The sequence below is a fragment of the Plodia interpunctella genome, chromosome Z, assembly GCF_027563975.2.
Source record: "Plodia interpunctella isolate USDA-ARS_2022_Savannah chromosome Z, ilPloInte3.2, whole genome shotgun sequence".
In the NCBI taxonomy this organism is placed as follows: Eukaryota; Metazoa; Arthropoda; class Insecta; order Lepidoptera; family Pyralidae; genus Plodia; species Plodia interpunctella.
In genome coordinates this window covers 8,341,110-8,358,459 of record NC_071324.2, presented here as the reverse complement: position 1 = coordinate 8,358,459, position 17,350 = coordinate 8,341,110, and the positions used below count along the sequence as shown (strand labels likewise).

At 33.9% G+C, this 17,350-nt stretch overlaps 1 protein-coding gene across 4 annotated transcripts; it reads left to right on the top strand.

The window, feature by feature from the left end:
* On the top strand, positions 1-13,520 carry NUCB1 (Nucleobindin 1). Of its 4 annotated transcripts, none has more exons than XM_053767590.2 (11): positions 1-196; positions 1,035-1,154; positions 3,810-3,917; positions 4,264-4,371; positions 5,871-6,041; positions 6,555-6,677; positions 7,154-7,253; positions 8,827-9,060; positions 10,466-10,569; positions 11,578-11,734; positions 12,377-13,520. In XM_053767590.2, the coding sequence occupies exons 2-11, from the start codon at positions 1,041-1,043 to the stop codon at positions 13,033-13,035; spliced, it is 1,878 nt and encodes a 625-aa protein (XP_053623565.1). In that variant the 5' UTR covers positions 1-196; positions 1,035-1,040; the 3' UTR covers positions 13,036-13,520. The 4 variants fall into 4 exon arrangements, with proteins under 4 accessions (XP_053623565.1, XP_053623564.1, XP_053623566.1 ...); XM_053767589.2 differs by lacking the exon at positions 7,154-7,253 and adding an exon at positions 7,298-7,400 and having other exon boundaries at positions 9-144; XM_053767591.2 differs by having other exon boundaries at positions 9-144.
* Positions 13,521-17,350: the final 3,830 nt, after the last annotated feature.

The window sequence follows — 17,350 nt, the reverse complement described above, 5'->3', positions numbered from 1 at the left end:
GGACACGTCAAAACGTCAAACTGAAATCAAAAAAGGTATCACAGACCTACTGCCTAGGTACCTACAAAAAAAGTCTAGTCGTGTGAAGTAAAATAATGAGCACCACTGTGTAAAAATTACATTACAAGAATAAAATCCGGGTAGGTACGTACCTATCCGAATCAAGAATTTACTTAGGATATAATTAATTGTATAGGTAAGTGTACACTTTTCGAAATGATAAATTATTGTACCTGTTTTCGACATTAAATTTCATGAAATTAGTTTTCTTGAAATTAATTCTTTTCCAACGAAAGTAGGCACTTAGCTTACTTTCATGTATTTATGATTTTATATTAGATTGTTTCTGTATAGTAGATACCGCCGAGGTAGGTAAATAAATTATACATAATTATCTTACACCTGGGGCTTACCATCATCTCTTAACGCGGTCTACTTTACGACCTAACTGAACTGCATCGCAAATTCGTACTATCGACTTAATTTTTAGTATGAATGTCATTCATTTTAGGTTACTAGATTGAACTGAGTTGCATTGGAATCGTTCTGTAAGAGTTGATAAGTGGATGGTAAAATAAGTGCATCATAAGCATGATATTCATAAGCATGAACTGTCAGTGGATGATACCCATGGATTTAGTAAGTACTTCGTACAGAGTACCTACTGGTTCCATGATGATACCTATGTTTACTGTCACTGTAGCAAATAAATATTTTTTGTATATACACTATATTGAAAGTTAGGAAAGACCTACTCCAAAAAGGGGTTATTTTATTAAGTTTGTATCCAGGCATTGTCTGCCAGGTGATTGTGGTGTCAAAATAAAGTGGGATATGGGTAGGCTGATGAAGATTAAGTATTAGTCAAATATTATATTTCTTACCTGCAAAGGGCAACAAACCATCTTGTTAACTCTCTTTGGTCAACTGAGAGTAAAAGAGAGAATAACAAATAAATTAAGTGAACCATTTGTACCTACATATGATATTGTTTTGTTATTAGACATCTTAAAACACAAAAATGTTATTTCCAGATCACAATGAGATTATTTTCAAGTATAATATGTTTGACGGTGGTTATGCATTGTTCATATGCCCCTCCAGTGAACCCCGACAAATCTAATGAAGAAGAAAGTGATGTGAAAGACAATTTGGTGAGTTTTATCTTATTCAGGTATTTTTAGTCTTACTTGCATTATTATAGAATATAAATATTTTGTTAACTGTAACTGAATTACAATTATAATGTGTATAACTGCAAGATTATTTTGCATTCTTAAATCTATATGTGTGTAGTATAATATAATAACTAATTTAACTATAAAACCACAATAAACATTTGTTTTTATAACAACAACAACATATATACTTTAATTTTTTTTATTATATTCAAAGTGAACAATTGTTTCAGCTGCATGCAAAGATGGCAATGCAACAGATTATCTATTTGTCTTTAAAATATGTTACTATAAGTCAGATGTGTATTTTTATATCTACTCTATTGTAATCACAGCGAATGTTTAATAAGTCGATAAAAATGTGATAGTGATTGATTGTCATTACTCTTTAGTTAATGATTATCACTTTTGCTTTACATTGTCAAGGATCATTATATGAATTCAATATTTTTATCAAAGGATTGGTATTCTCAAAGTTATCATTCATTTAAAATAACCTAGTAGGTATTCAAACTTAGGTTGAAACTAAACTTAATAAAACTTAACTGTGCTAGTTTCAATGTTGGTTCTGGTTGGTTCACATCAACTTTACCAGTGAAAGGTAACAAAGAAAAACTGGCTGAGCTATGCGATTTAAGTTACGTCGATGTTCTTAAGGTTTAGTTTACCTTGTGATATCATTGTTAAATTAACTGTACCACTATGCTAAGCAATAATAACATGTTTCTGGTTTACAGACGACTGAATGAAAAGTAAACTGGATCTCTTAATTTTTGTACTGAAATATATCTTTCAAGACTATACTACAGACTAAAAATAACAAAAAAGAGATGTAAAAGTTTATTTATTACTAACAAAACATATTTAATATAGGTATAAATATATATTTGTGTAGATACCTATTATATGTATGTACATATAGTAAATGTACCTATACTTAATAAGGTGTCCTTATTGCTATCGCGAAGTTCTTATTACATTAAGTGAGTATCTATCGCCGTTCTCTGATTTTCAATATGAGTTTTCTAGTACATTTGGCTTTTTACACTACGAAGTGATTCACGCTTAGTACTTATCGACCTAACTAGGCACATGTATATTCCAATCAGTGATTGAGTCATTGTTAAATGGCCCCTAGTGGGCCTATTTTCTATACGTGGGTACCTACCTAGGTAAATTATGCAAAATATTGAACGTTCAATAGATACACACTTAAATAGTATGTGCTCATATATATGCTGCCATAATAATTTTATTTCAATAAAATATGATTTGTTATCATTTTGGTCTGTATTTTAAAAAGTTTATTGTACAGTTTTTTTACTTTAAGGCATGCATACATTGCATATATACATACACGACGCATGTTTATAAAGAATATAAACTATACAAAAACATCTTACATAAGCAATTATAATTTAATGTTTACATATTTTTATTCACTTATTTGAACACGAACAGTCATTACGATATTATTAACACAGGCCATTTAGGCTAAATGGTCTGTGATTATTGTATATGTATTACATCATTTTAGACATTGAGTTCCGAACAAATATTAACAGAACCCATTGCGGTTTCTGTTGCAGACTAAATTAATAAGTATAATATATTTTATATTAGTATTATTTTATATTTTATTATTCGTAACTTATGGTAAACATAAACAAGAAAATAGTCATTTGATATCTTAATTATTTTATACATTATCGCCAATTCTAACATCTACTCGTCGTTTAGTAAAACTCAGATAACGAACATTAGTCACGTATAGCACGTACGTTAACATCTAAAATCTAAATAGGTACCTAATTGACAACAAACTCAGAATAATGTGAATATTCTTGTATGAGTACCTACTTGTCCTAGGTATATTATAATCCTCGATCTGTACAATGACTGCTACCGGTTTATTGGCTTTGCCTTGAAATAAATGAAAAGCGAGGTTGCTGACCGGATATATACAGTCGGCAACATATCATGTCAATCACCATATTGGACCTTATTTTCACATTAATAAAAAGTCCGTATGAGTAGTAACTTGAGGCTGGTTCCATGCTAGCAAATAACAGATTTTCTTATTTAAGTTCGTAACTATATTCTTCTGACATCAGAAGAATATAGTTACGAACTTAAATAAAAAAGTACATGCTTTTATTCATTACGCCGGCATTGTTTTATTTTTTCGATATTTCACTTGAGCTGAGCGTTTTATTACTTTTAATTTACATAAACTTTATCGAATAAAAATACAATTTTTAAAAGTACAGTAGATAAACAAAATGCTAAAAGCTTTATCTTTAACTGACAAACATTGGGTGATACAGAAATTGCTATTTTAGTTTATTTCACGCTCTCAAGGCTCATGACGATATTTTTTATCGTATAAGTGCATTGTGTTCATGTAAACTCATCAAAGTTTGCCTAGATTTTTTTCGTAAAATGATTGCCTATACGAAACTTAACAAACCCGATAAATAGTCACGAATAATGTATTGCCTTCTTGTTGTTTTTCTATTTCTGCTATGCTTCTATTATGCGCAAGTCTATTCATCACCTGCAGAAACATTTTGTTATTCGTCCACTACAATTCAAATATGTACTCTATTCATGAGTCGTGTGTTGTTTCAGGATGAGTACATGGAATATTCCAGGTACTTGAAAGAGGTTGTGCAGGCTTTGGAGAGTGACCCTGACTTCAGGGAGAGGCTGGAAAAAGCGGATGTTGATGATGTCAGGGTAAGTAGTTGATTACCTTATTGTAAGTACCTAATAAATAGGATATCAACCAAAGCAGGTGCAACAGATACCTCTAAAAAATAATTTTAAAAACTTTAAGTTTTCGGCACTTCTCAGTTTTGGGCTATACATTTTAGTCTCAAAACGACACGACTTTCTTACTTTTTAGTCTGCCTGCTTCTGGACCCACTTATTCTCACAGTTTTCTTTTTAAAATGTAGTAACGTGGCGCGTTATGTGGCCAACCATCCTTTTACACAACGCTTGTTCATTAGTTTTTCTTTCTAACCAACTTATTTTCTCCCAAAAAAAGAATTAAATTAACAAAATCGTTTATTTTTCACAGTCTGGTAAAATAGCTGACCAGTTGGACTTTGTAAATCACAATGTGCGGACTAAATTAGACGAGATCAAACGACGGGAGCTGGAGAGACTACGCCATTTAGCGACGAAGGTAACTATTAAAACTAAATTTTACTAATATTATCAATGCGAAATTTTGTGAGAATGGGTGTAAGTATGTATGTTTTTTTTACTCTTTTTCATAAAATCTACTGGGCGGATGGTTATGAAATTTGGTACACAGCTAGAATATAACCTGGAATAACATATCGGGTATCTTTTATCCCGAAATTACGACGAGAACGAAGCCTCGGGGCGAAACTAGTTATACGTAAAAATGCGGTTGTGTTGAGATAAATTAGTTAATAGCTTATTAAGCTGGAAACGTTTCCAATCTTTAGTTGAAATGCATAGATGAACTAATAACTTGATTCATTCAGATTGATATCAATATAAGGATTGATACATAGAGTTAAAACTCTATGTATAAATTTCGTAAGAATTTAAATCCACCAAAAGATTGTAATAAAACTTTTTCACACGATGTTGTATAAACCTGTGAAATCGATTATCGTTTCGTTACGTTTTCAGTGACGTGTCCAAAACATGTTCTTATCCACAATAAGAAACGTAACAATGATTTAATATACATTCAGCAATATTATTCCATCTACTACTACGACGATAATGTTTGGGTTTTGACGCTCTTATCCTTACATATTATAATAGGAAATCACGTCTATCTGTTTGCTTGAATGCGTTAAACTCAAAAACTACTGGACGCTTTGCATAAATAGATTAGGGGTCCTGATGAATAATTTATTATGGTTTTACCAGAGCAAAGTCGGGTCTGGCCGCGAGTTTTATGTAAATACTGAATGATACATATACGCGGCTTCTAGTTGGGGAATATGTATGACACAAAACGAGGTCATATTTCCCCCAGTGATTTTATTCAATTGTCTTTATTCATACACACAAACAAGTTGTTGATGTGAATAACAATGTGCAATATGTGCATAAGGAATAAACAAACTGATTGACTTGTACATTTTTCAGAAAATTTACATGTTTGAATTGTGTTGACTTGCAAAATATTGGTATTGGGTTAACTTGTAAATGTGTTGATTGATATTCTAGATACTATTATTATGTATTCGTGCCGTGATATATTATTCAAGTAGACACTTATACATGATAGGTAGTGACCCTTTATGTGTTTACTGCTATATTCTTTTTTAGAATTTCAGTTCATACAAATGATTTTGGATGTGCTATTTTAGATTACATTCTACCCGTTTACCGAATTTCACATTTCACAACCTCACACACACACAAACACACTTTCGCATTTAAATTCCGGCTAATACACTATAGTCAAACAGCTCTCCAAAATAAGGCACGTATGTCACATTGCTCGTTTTTCTTCGGTACCTAAATTAACGCTCTCATACAAACTAAACTATGCAGTGTTCGTGCATTCGCGTCGCTATCTGCCTGAGTTCCGCGATAGTATGCAGCCGGCATCATTTTTTAGTTTAATTTTCAACTGTTGCTCACAGATAAGTGTTAATATCCCATATTAGTAATAAATGATGTTGCATTTCCCAGCAATATGAGCTGACAAACAACCTGGACGCACATATGGGGAAGGTGCCGACCAACGAGCACCTGGACCACGCTAATCCTCACACCTTCGAGGTTGAAGATCTCAAAAAACTTATCAAAAAAACGACAGAAGACTTGGAGACAGCTGATAAGCAAAGAAAGGAAGAATTCAAGGTTCATCTTTTTTTTATAGCTTTTTGGCTTTTCTGAGGACCAATACGCGATTGGTACTGCAATGTCTGTGGCATCAGTCTTTCAATGAGCTGGTGGTATTGGGTTGTGGCTATTGGTGGTAGGTGTTGGCAGGGGCATATTCCGTTTGAAGATTCAGTAAAACAATGACGTTCAGAGACGAAGATCTTTTTTTATATATTTTTTTGTAACACACTTGACTGCCTTCTTTTCTGCTCTCCTGTTATAGGGCTGCTGGGAGAAATTTTTGGAATACGCGGCACCTTTGTACTTGCTTTCCTATTTACTATATCTGCCTCTTTTTTGTATCTTTGTGTACATGAACTATGAAGTAAGGAAAAACTAACTCAATTTCCACTAGTGTTATAAAACTATTAAGTCACATATCTATTTAAAAAAATCGTATTTCGATTATTTGTCCTAGAAATATTTTTCTAGAATAAATAATCGAAACACGATTTTTTAGCTGAAAACTTAGCTGTGTACCGTTTACAGGAATACGAAATGCAGAAGGAGTTTGAAAAACACCAAGTGATGGAAAACATGGATGAGAAGCAAAAACAGGAGTACGAAGACAAAATGAAAAAAGAAGAAGATGCTAAGAAACACCACGCTCCGGTAAATAAATATTAATCTACATATATGATTTACTTTACTGCTATATATAAGAGTGTGGACCAGTGAGATACAGGTCTTTTTTTTCTTTAAAATCTGTTAAGCGATCTTCTCCTGTAAATTTTGTGTGAGGTGTGATAGTTATCGTCTCCAGTCAAAGCCAGCTTTTGTAGTTGTAACATTTAATAGACAATCCAATATCGAGTCCAATGGGTGCGTGGATATTTGAAACGAAAAATATAATTATTTTATTGAGAAACTTTGTTACTTTTTACATAGGTATTTACTATATAATATATATATATATGATGTATATATAAACATAAATATGTATATGTATAAACATTTTATAATGTCAATATCATATAAATCGAAATTCAATACAATATTTCACCAAATAAAAATAATATAATAATAAAAATATAACGCAATAAATTTTTATGTTCAATCTTTGATTTACAAGTTTTAATGCAATACAGCTTCACCACCCTGGCTCTAAGCAACAACTTGAGGAGGTCTGGGAGAAACAAGACCATATGGATCAACAGTTTGACCCTAAAGTATTCTTCATGATGCATGGTGAGTTAAAAAAACAATGATTAATTCTTAATTATCTGTGGCAGCTTCATCATCCGGGTACGAGAAAACAGTTGTTAGAAATATGGAAAAACGCGGACCAACTGGACGCAAACGATTTCGACCCAAAGGTGTTTTTCATGATGCACGGTAAGATCCATAGCGCGGCTTCCAGATAGATAGTCGAATCATCTGCATACTTAAACAAGGAGAAATTTCAAAGTTACTTATAATACAGCTTTTTCAGTGATATTGTATATTATAACAAGTTTATAATTATATAAATAAAAAATGAGGAAAGACAAGATACAGATGTAAAAATAAAAATAACTATTTGTTATAACGTTGTTATAGTTCGTGGAGAGTAGTAGTGATTAATTGGCTAAAAAGGCTTCTTATTATTAAAAAAAGACAAACGCTCAGAACTTGATTATTATTACAGTTTACGCAGATGTAACTTTGTTTAATTCCTCCAAGTTTATTGCCGAAGACAACAGTATCATAAGCACGCTATTTTGGATTTTACTGTTTTGCATGATAGACTCATCTAATTTTTGTTGGAATACTCGTCCCATTAGATTATCATTTAAATTAGATAAGTGTTTACTAAAATTTATACATTTAACTACGTAATAATTTAAAGTTTACAATATTATTTATTGGTTGACTAAATTTCAGAATTCAGATTTTCAGATGTGTGAGTATTTAGCGTATTATTAACATTTACTGAATTTAAAATGACTAACAATTTGCTTGTGTTTTTTTTTACTTACACATGGCACGTTGTTTTGCGATTATAAAGCACAGTTGCACGAAAAAATAATTTACATATTTTTACAATACGCTACATAATGACAATGCTTTTGTTTTCAAATGAACTGATCACACTTAAAAATAAGTCATAATTACGTAAAACATATTTTTCTTTCCTCTGTCTTCTAATGATCATGTCTTGTCATAATAATTGATAAGAAAAAACTTGTGTATTTGGACATTTAAAAAGGTTATTGAATGATCAATTTTATCTGAGAAACGACAGAGTAAAATAATAGATACTGTGCTTTAAAAAAATTAAGATTACTTATATCTCACTATAAACGGAATTTGAAATCTTGATTTGAATTAAACAGAGACTTCAGTCTATGGTACGTCTTTGATATACGACATATTTGTGGCAAAAATACGGTGAATGAGTATTATATTCATGTACATGAATCTTTGAATTTAAATTAATTTTCAAAAAATTCTAGCATCGTGTCATTGTAGAAAGCTAGATAATTTACATATATTATATAAATTTTAACGCTACAGCAAGTTGATTTGGTTTAAAAGGGAGGGATGCTTAAGCTTATTTAAAAAAACTGTCAATTTTATTTTTTTACAAAACGGCTGAAAGTTTGTTGTGGGTAAACAAAGCAATCAATAAAAATACGAGTATATAAGTAATTTATAATAATAATTTATTTCGCAAACATATTCACAGTTCAATTTGATATTACATAGAATGTAGTCTTACAAGTACATACATTACAGATTTTGTCTAAATTCTTGTTCTTATGTCTAATGTTTGTAACAGACGTGGATGGCAATGGCGTGTGGGACGCTGACGAAGTGAAGGCGTTGTTCATCAAGGAGTTGGACAAGTTGTATGGTCCAGGAGGCCCTAACAAGGATCTACACGAACGGGCCGAGGAGATGGAGCGCATGCGCGAACACGTGTTCAAAGAGAATGACAAGAATCGCGACGGTCTAATTGATTTTCAGGAGTTCATGATGGAGACGCAGAAATCCGAATTCAACCAAGATGAAGGTATATCTATTTTATTATATCTGAGGCTATAGTTATGACGAAATTTCAGAGCAAAATATATCGATTATAAAACAAAGTCCTCTGCCACGTCTGCCTGTGTATAGATTTTTATGCGGTTTTCACCAATTGATAGTGTGATTCCTGAGGAAGGTTTAGGTGTAAAATTTATTATGTTTTTACCCGAGCAAAGCCGCGCCGTGCCATTTTTGTTTTGATAAAATAGGAAACACTCACTTGTCATATGTTTCAAGATAAAATCACCACTAGCGACACCTTCCTAATGAAATTATATAATTGCTTGCTAATTCAGAACTTGACAGCTGAAACGTTTCAGAGAACATCCTCTAGACTCGACATTTTGTGATAACTGTAGTCTACTCCGTATTCTTTATTGAGCTTGAAACAAAAATAAACCTTTATAATTTCGCATGTATAAAACACTGGGTCCCGAAGCAGGCCCAAGGGTGTGCAGGTGGGAACGTGGACACATTTAGATGAGAGAGAGAGAGAGAGACGTATGTATACGTATACGTGACAATGAATGAAATAATAAAAATATTAGCGAGAGTTACAAACAAACATACATACATGACGGTGCTCCTCACAAACGTTTGCATTTATAATAAAGTGGGAATTTCAGATTTCATTCAGATTATATTCTATCTATCGTCGAAATCCGTCCAGTAGAAAATGAAAGCTAACGTTCAACCATCAACAGAATCTTCACAATTTTTGGTTACGTATTTATTAGAATGAAGTATTAATTGCATTAGTATGATATTTCTACATAGATAGGGTGGAATCGATATAACACGAGTTAATTCACCACTAGTGTGGCTGGCGTTGCGAAAGGTTAGTAGTTCTGGTACACATGCGTTGAAATTCCATACAATTTTGCTGTGTACGTGCTGGATTTGCATTCGTGTGCACGGGGCTGAATCCTTATGAATCCGTACCCAGTTTTGGCGCTTGCCCTCTGACCTGGACAAATTAAATGCATTTTGAGCGACGTCTGTCTTCTTTTAATTCCATTTTCTTTTATTTCATTTACAAGGCCTTGGAAGAGATGAAGGTACTTATCAACTTCGTAATTTGAGTCCTGAAATCGATCCTTTAGTTAGAGGCACTGCATACCCCAACTGCACTTGTTTCAAATATTTGCACCCTAGCATTATTGTCACAATTTTCCTATAGAAATACATGTATTCCATACATTTGTCCAATTCCTAATATTTGACCTGATTAAATAATCAAAAGATGGTCTGTGTAAAATTTTGATGTTCTTTGAATTGATTAGATTTTGTTATTGCTTTCATTTATTCACACATTTTAATATTATATATACATATAAAAAGTGTGATATACTTTTTTGCAAAGGTCAAATATCCGTGTATATGTTATCCAGGTTGGAAACCAATAGACGAGAATCAGATATACACACAAGCCGAGTACCAGGAGTATGAGAGGCGCAGACTCGAGGAGTTGAGATACCTGCAACAGCGAGGCTTGGTAAATATCGTAGATAGTCCTCTATCTACATCCTTTATTAGGTCCATACATCGTCATAGCTTCTATTTAGTTCATACAAGCCAGAGAAACGCGTAACGGAAAATTTGACAATTCAGAATATTTTTGTTGCCTATTGTGTGCCTGGCATTACAATGCGTATTTTACCGCTTTGTATGAGATTGGTCGGAAAGGTCTCATAAAGTCCTATTCCTCTCTAATTGAGTAGATAAAACGTGAGAGTAGATAAAACGTGAAGTCGTGACACATAAACTTTCGCATGTATCATTTATTAGTTAGGATTAAGAGTACAATAGTCTGCGAGCCTAACGCATTGAACATGTTAGTTCTAGGCTAGTGCTTTAAATAAACAGCCTCGATCCATTTGTGACTCGGTTGACGATGTAATAAGATAACAAGTTTGTTATTTAAATTGATTCAGATTGTGATAGCTCACCCTTCAATGCCGATTTAGATTTCATGTTGTTATCGGCTTGGTAGAATGGCGGGACAGACAGAGCAGGCCTTTGTCTAGCAACGGGACACAAAATAGGCTTATAAAAATATTTGTATGATAAAAAATGTTTATATTGCGAAGAAGCTGATGACCATTAATCTTATTACATTAGTGTACACACATTCACAGGTTTTTAATGTTTGTGTACCCAGTATATTTTTAAATTACTTTTCTTGAGATTGAATTTTTATTACCAAGCAAATAGAAGTATGGTTTTATTTTTCAAAATAATTTTAAATTAACTTAGATGTCTTGAGTCCCAGTTAGACGTAGATATCCGACATATCCTCATCAAAAACGACCGTCCCACAAAAAGCTAATCTCTATGTTGTAAAAAAAGAGATTGGGTATTAACACTAAATTTTAATTGCTTGCTAATTCATAGTTTTTGAATCAATTTCTATCGGTAATATTATCTAGGAAACATTGTCAAAAGTATTTGATTATTTGTAATTGTAGGATTAAACTTTCTTTTAACTTTTCCTTGTATGTAGGTTGACGCGCACGGGCGCCCGTTACCAGGAGCTCAGCACCAGATCCACCAGGCCCAGCAGGCGTTCCACCAGGCTTATCAGCAACAATACCACCAACAGGGCTATCAGCCCCACCACCCAGGTCAACAGTACTACCCTCAAGGTCAACCACCTCAAGGTGTGCATTTTTTATTCTCTCTCTCATCTTGCTGACGTTTTGATCCCATCCTACAGTATGGTCGTTTTATCAACGTGGATATATTGCTCTCGAGGACTACCCTGAATTCCATAATGTTCGCGTATTTCTGCCTCGCGGCTACACAGCCCGGGGTCAGTGTAAAAGGTAGTCCTTAAAAAAATTAAGATTCGGCTGTGATTTTACAACCGGCTATTTGCCTCACATCAGCCCTCCTTAAGAAAGCTGTTATTAACTAAGCATAATCAATGCTAAGCCTGTAAATCCCGTAGTCCCCTCGTACGACATCCACGGAAAGATATCGTAGAGAGTACTAGAAGAGGTCTTTTTCTAGACCACACCACACTCCATTGTTTATTATTGTAATAAAAACCACTTATGAAGAGTTATCTGCTTTTAAATAAAAATGATTCATGTCCTCCGAGAAGCTTCGGTCCTGTGAGAAAACCGTTAGATAATTTTAGAGATTGTAAATGAAGAAACTCTTTAGTTTAATTATATTAGTGCAGTCCCATTTACGTGTGAGTGAGACACAGTCAACTGCACAAAGCCGCACTAAGATGATCGTTTGTAATTCTATTAAATGTTTCCCTCTAAGTATGAAAACGAATTTTTTTTTCTCAGGTTATCAACAGGTACCTGGACAAGTGCCTCCACAAGGCTTCCAGCAACCTGGGCAACCTCAATACCAACAATACCAACCTCCGCAAGGTCAACAACAATACCAGCCACCTCAAGGTCAACAGCAATACCAACCACCTCAGGGCCAACAACATTATCAGCAGGCGCAGGGCCAACAATATCAGCCTCAAGGTCAATACCAGCCTCAAGGTCAACAACAGAATCAGCCTCAAGGTCAACAACAGAATCAGCCTCAAAGTCAACAACAGAATCAGCCTCAAGGTCAACAATTCCAGCCTCAAGGTCAACAGAAACAGCCTCAAGGTCAACAATTCCAGCCCCAAGGTCAACAAAACCAGCCTCAAGGCCAACAATTCCAGCCTCAAGGTCAACAGAACCAGCCTCAAGGCCAACAGTTCCAGCCTCAAGTTCAACAGAACCAGCCTCAGGGTCAGCCACAACAACAGGCCCAGTCGGCTCAAAACTCTAATCAACAAAACTTAAACCAACCGCCTTCAGTTCAACAGCAAGGCCAACCCGCGCCGGTACAATACCAACCTGCCCAGGGTCAAAATAAAATACAGGCTCAATCTCAGGGCCAATCCCCACCTCTTCAATCACAGGGACAACAAGGGCAACCATCCCAATCAAACACAGTCTAAAGTATAACCAGCCTCTCAATCAGGCTCGTTTGCATGTTTATGAGAGAAACTAGGGATACAAGTAATCATAGATCATCAACGTAAAACATTGAATTTTATTTACGTTACCATTTCTTTCCATATCTTTCGTAATTACCTACATATCTTGCTGTAAAAAAATTGGGAACTTCCTAAAGTCAATCTAAAAGTCATCAATCAGTAAAGTCATTTTAAAAGTCATCAATCTGTTAATCAGTCATCAGTCAAGTGAAAAGTCAAATTTTATTCAACAGTAGCGACGCCCTTAACGGTCAAATTAATTTATTCCTGTAACCCGATCAGACATGCAAGAGGGCCATCTATATTAAATAATTAATTACGCTTTTTTGACTTTGTGATCCATATTTCACAAATGGTGCCAAATTACCACTCAATGTTAACGTAAATTATTGTATTTAACTTGTTCATTGAATTTACAGACGTAAATAAATTAATGAATCTACGTATAATGTTGTTTCATTTGGAACTTGATTTATCGTATTTTTACTACATAAGTAAACAAATAGTCGACCTCTGTGGCCTAATGATCATTATGCCAGGCTGCTACACTGAAGGTCCCGGGTTCGCTTATATTTATTACTAGCGGCGCCCCAAGGCTTCGCTTCCGTGGGAATTTCGAAATAAATAGAACCCGTGTACCAAATTTCATAACAATCGGTCCAGTAGATAATGCGTAAAGAGGTAACAAACAAACTTACTTTGGGATTTACAATCACGTCCTTTCGCTGGGATTCAATTTACATATAAAACTTGACAAATTATTTTTAGAAGAATGTCCAGACTTGGGACATCATTAGTTGGACACATCATGAAACGTCGTGAAGTTCACAGACAGGTACATACTTCATTTTAAAAAATAATTTGTTCATCGCTATCAATGTTAGTGTAATACGACGGAATTGTATTGAGATCTGTCTAAATGACGTTTGTAAGCAGCGAGATTAACATTTATTTCGACCGGGTTATCTATACTATTATTATAAAGAGATAGCGTCTGTGAGTTTGTATGTTTGTGGTGCGTAATCACCGAAACTTCCGAACCGATTTCAAAAATTAATATAATACCAATTAGAATGGTACTTACATTATCTAAGATTGCTATAGGCTATAATTATATCTCAAAATTAACACGAAAAGGAAGCCTCAGGCAACATCTAGTAATTTATATAACTCAAGTGTACAAAGGATTTTCATAATTTTTTTCAGGCTGGCGTTTATTCGACTTTAATTACTACGTAGGTACTGTAGCGATCGGGATTGCTTATTATTTAATAGTACATAATTGCAGCCCGTGATATTTAGCCTATAGTTCGAGGGTGAAATTGATGCTTACACCCCAGTTAACCACTCTACATCTCGATTGTGAGGTAAGTCGAAAATAAACCGGCATTACAAGAATAAAACATTTTGTTAGGTACCTAGTTAAAATGTATAAGTTTTCTATTCCCGCCTTTTTTCATTAAAAAGAACCAAATAAAGAACTTTTTATTTTTTGAGAACGAAATGAGCTTTGCCGTTCGATACCTATTTAACATTGATAACTATATAAACGAAGACAAGACTAAGCTGAATACTCTCTGAGTAAAGCCATATAAATAAAAAATAAAAAAAGGTTGAATAGCGAAGCAACCTCTTTGGTCATTGGGCTAAATGCATGATGTCTATTGCCAGTATGATGGTTAGATGTAGGTACGCGAACTTTTTGAAAGAGTGAAGTGTTTTTTTTAAATTACTTACCATCCTAGGGCTTTTCTAGCTACATATTACCCTAGAACGCTAATCACTAGTCACTTACCATTTGGGGGTAATAAGGACCTACTTACCGAACATGAGAAAAACTTCCACCTCTCACACTTGATTTTAATTTTTTTTTATTATTATTTATATATTTTCTTGACATGTTTATTACATATATTTTGACATTTATTGTAAAACATATACGTGATTTGTGATCTCCAAGTGTCTGAAAGTAACATAGGTATCTATTATGTTAGATTATGAAGATCGAGTATGTCATGCACATTCAAATGGTCAAACCGGTAGCGGCATCGTGGATCGGGTCGGGAGGTTCCCTCTATTGTGGTTGAGCTTCGCGATGGCTGACTCACGCGTCAACTCGTGAACGGGTGCTGCCGGGGGAACTGGTCAGCTCGATCTTTTATTAAAAGTTTTTTTTTTTTGTTTGGTTAATTATACATATATATATATAAGTATATATATATTTTCCTTTCATCAGCACTTGATCACAATCATAATATGTTTCAGTATACCTTTTGACCATGTACTTTATTATGTACTTAATGTTATATTACTGATAAAAAATTATACATAAATTTATATATAAAAAATGGTAAGCCCTTCTGGCATAATAGGGACCAACACTGTTTGAATGAGTTTCTTTCGGCATTTCTTCTCAGCAGTGGTCGTTCCGAAATGCTAGTAGTTTGTAGCTTTGGTAAACATCATTTAATTTAGATTATGACGTGAAAAAGTGCCTGTGAAGGCCTAATTTCTGAATAAATGATTTGATTTTGATTTTGATTTTGAGAGATGTAAAATATTTTTTTTATTCTTTGATTTATGAAATTCTTCATCTATACATATTATGTAATCAATGCGTATTTTCATTCATTCATTTTCACACTTAAAACCAAATGTAAACTGTTTTTCTTAAGAGTCCTAAACAAATAAAATATTAGTTCAACATGAACATTTTAAGGTAAAGCACGAAAACAATTCCAAACAAAGTCTTCTGTGTGTGTATTCAACTCAATTATAATTCTGTAAAATCATAATAAGATAAGTTTGTTTAAATAATAACACTTTTAAGAAAAATCTGAGTTTAGATAGTTTTGTCCATTTGTCTGTTAGTAGGTACGCTTTAAAGCATTATTAACTAAGATGTGAATGTTTCCGTGACGAGCGAGAAATTTCCAAGAAAGTTATTAGGTTGAACCCAAATAACCCTGTTGTGTTGATGTTGATAAGTAAGACACAGTTAACCTACAAAATGTCAATCTAGTCCTCACATTATTTATTTTGTACGAAGTAGGTACTTCCCGTTGGGACAATAACATAAATAGGTAGTGAATAATGTAATTTGATTTTCCTGTTTAGTGCGATCACACAAGGTACCTACTAACGCTGATAGTAGGCGGTCTTACTTATACATGGTATAGGTACGATTTGTTGTGTACCTGCTCATACCTTCCTTACTTATTTGTGTCATTAGACTATAATACCTGTATAAATTAATAACTTAGATATAGATCGTGTTGCGGGTGGCAGACACGGGGTACCACCCTCGGTCGAAGAAAGTTGTACAAATTAGAAATTGCCTAATCTCTCGAGGACCAGAAGTGAATTTTAAATACCTACCTTACGAACTGAATTTGTTTGATCTTGATTTAAAAATAATAGCTACTTATTATTTTTTGAATATTTTCTCCAAATTCGGAATGAAAAGTGAGACAAGGTGGCCAAGTCATTAATTTCAACTCTGATATAGCCGACCTCCCCGACCTCACTGCGACGGTACTGCGTCATCAAAATAAATACTATCTCGTATGAAAAGTTATTTGTTTTGAACATTTACGAACAATCTACATATATTAGTAGGTACGAGACTAGCAACGCCCAGCTGCTTCGTACTAGTCAAATATCTGAATTGCTGTTTTTATACTCTTTTGTATTTGTGTCTGTTTTTTATTCTGGCGGTAGGCAGCACTACTTTGCTCCCTTCATCCACCGCAGTGTGTGCAGGTTACATTTGTGAACCCTACTAGTTTATACAAATGACTCAAAAACTAAACCACATTGGTATTTGAGCGTTAACTTAAAAAAATAATCGATTATCTGCCGCTTGTATAAATTTTAAATCGTGGTTGTTACACGCGTGATGAGATCACGGCTACGAGCTATTGTGGACGGTAGTTGAATCACCCACAACATACCTTTGTATTCGAAGCATGAGCAGAACCTCAATGATAAGATAAATAAGATCTAGCTAGCACTGTGTAGGCTGAAGTCATTCTCAGAACTGACAATGTTTGTGTATAGAAGCAATAAGTACCTATTTCATGGTTATATCTAGCAGAACATTCATTTGGATCGGACACAATTGACTCAATAACCTGCAATACATGATCGAACTAGTTCACAGAATACTATATCTAATCCTATGAATTTAAAAATAAGTAGGTAAGTAGGTACCTAGTGTATCTCCTCCGACTTTCAGAAAATTTTCAGCGTGGTTGGCAAAAACGAAAGACCTAAA